At 54.9% G+C, this 1,041-nt stretch overlaps 1 protein-coding gene across 1 annotated transcript; it reads right to left on the bottom strand.

Moving 5' to 3' along the window:
* Positions 1 to 28: 28 nt before the first annotated feature.
* On the bottom strand, positions 29 to 957 carry LOC102244064 (vitamin D3 hydroxylase-associated protein-like; the record flags this gene model as incomplete). Its single annotated transcript, XM_005852901.2, has 3 exons — positions 799 to 957; positions 510 to 659; positions 29 to 171 (listed from the first exon to the last, which is right to left on the bottom strand). Coding segments are annotated over exons 1-3 (452 nt in total), but the record flags the coding sequence as incomplete, so codon positions are not given.
* Positions 958 to 1,041: the final 84 nt, after the last annotated feature.

Below are 1,041 nucleotides of genomic sequence, written 5' to 3'. Positions count from 1 at the left end.
GCCCCAGCCCCAGCCCCAGCCTGCCCACTTCAGAGACCTGAGCATTGACTGGGGGATGTTGGTCTTAACGAAGGGAATAGCCCCCTGGGCCTTCAGCACTTTCACAAGGACCCCGTCCTTGGCCGCTGGCTTCTCCAGGAACTGTGCCAGGCCACACGTAGAGTCATGGCCCTGCAGGGAAGTGACATTAACTCCAGTCCTTGGGGGTCAGGGTAGTTACAGTGAACAGACTCTTTCCCATTCGACCCCCACCCACATCCACTCTCACACCTTCTGAGACAGTGCAGCACCTTAGGTGGATTCACAGGTGGCAGAAGAACATGGTGGTTAAGAGTTTGGGCTTCGGTTTGAACCCAGCTGCTGGGTTCAGTCTCCATTGGCCACTTTCTAGCTGTGCATCCTGGACTAAGTAACTTGCCCATGTCACACACTCAGATATTCACAGGCTCAGTGGCATGTGTGCACCCACACATACATGTACACCTGAGAATATACACCCCAGGACTCACCATGCAGTCATAGGGGTCCTTGAGACTCATGGGGACCCCATAGAGAAGGCCTCTCTCACTCTTCTTGAGCTTCTTCAATGCCTGCAGTTGTTCCTCACATTCTTCCAGGAAATCTGTCAGGCAGTTCACCTCCTGGTGCACCTTCAGCGCCTGAGCAACATTGAGGGAAACCAGATAAGGGCTCACAGTGAGGCCAGGGACAGGACATTCAGTCACCACAGCCCCTCCCTCCATCCCCACTCCAGCCCAGAGGCAGGTTTAAGTCCTGACCCTGACCCCTAACCCCCACCTCCTCTAAGTAGCTACAGAGGACACTCTCCAGACTCAGCTCTTCCGCCTGCAGCTTCTGAGCCAGCTCCACGAGGGGCAACTCCAGGATGGGCTTGGGGTCCAGGCCTGGCTCCTGTGGAAATGAGGTGGGAAGGACAGATATCAAAGACTGATCCATTCAGGCCCACTGCCACACACTCCACATCACTCCCCATACACTCCATTGTACACATGTACATGTGCTCAGTACATATCTATCCCT

The sequence above is a fragment of the Myotis brandtii genome, unplaced genomic scaffold (assembly GCF_000412655.1).
Source record: "Myotis brandtii unplaced genomic scaffold, ASM41265v1 C42063780, whole genome shotgun sequence".
In the NCBI taxonomy this organism is placed as follows: domain Eukaryota; kingdom Metazoa; phylum Chordata; class Mammalia; order Chiroptera; family Vespertilionidae; genus Myotis; species Myotis brandtii.
Note: the sequence above shows the minus strand (reverse complement) of the source record. Positions and strands in the feature narration are given on the sequence as shown.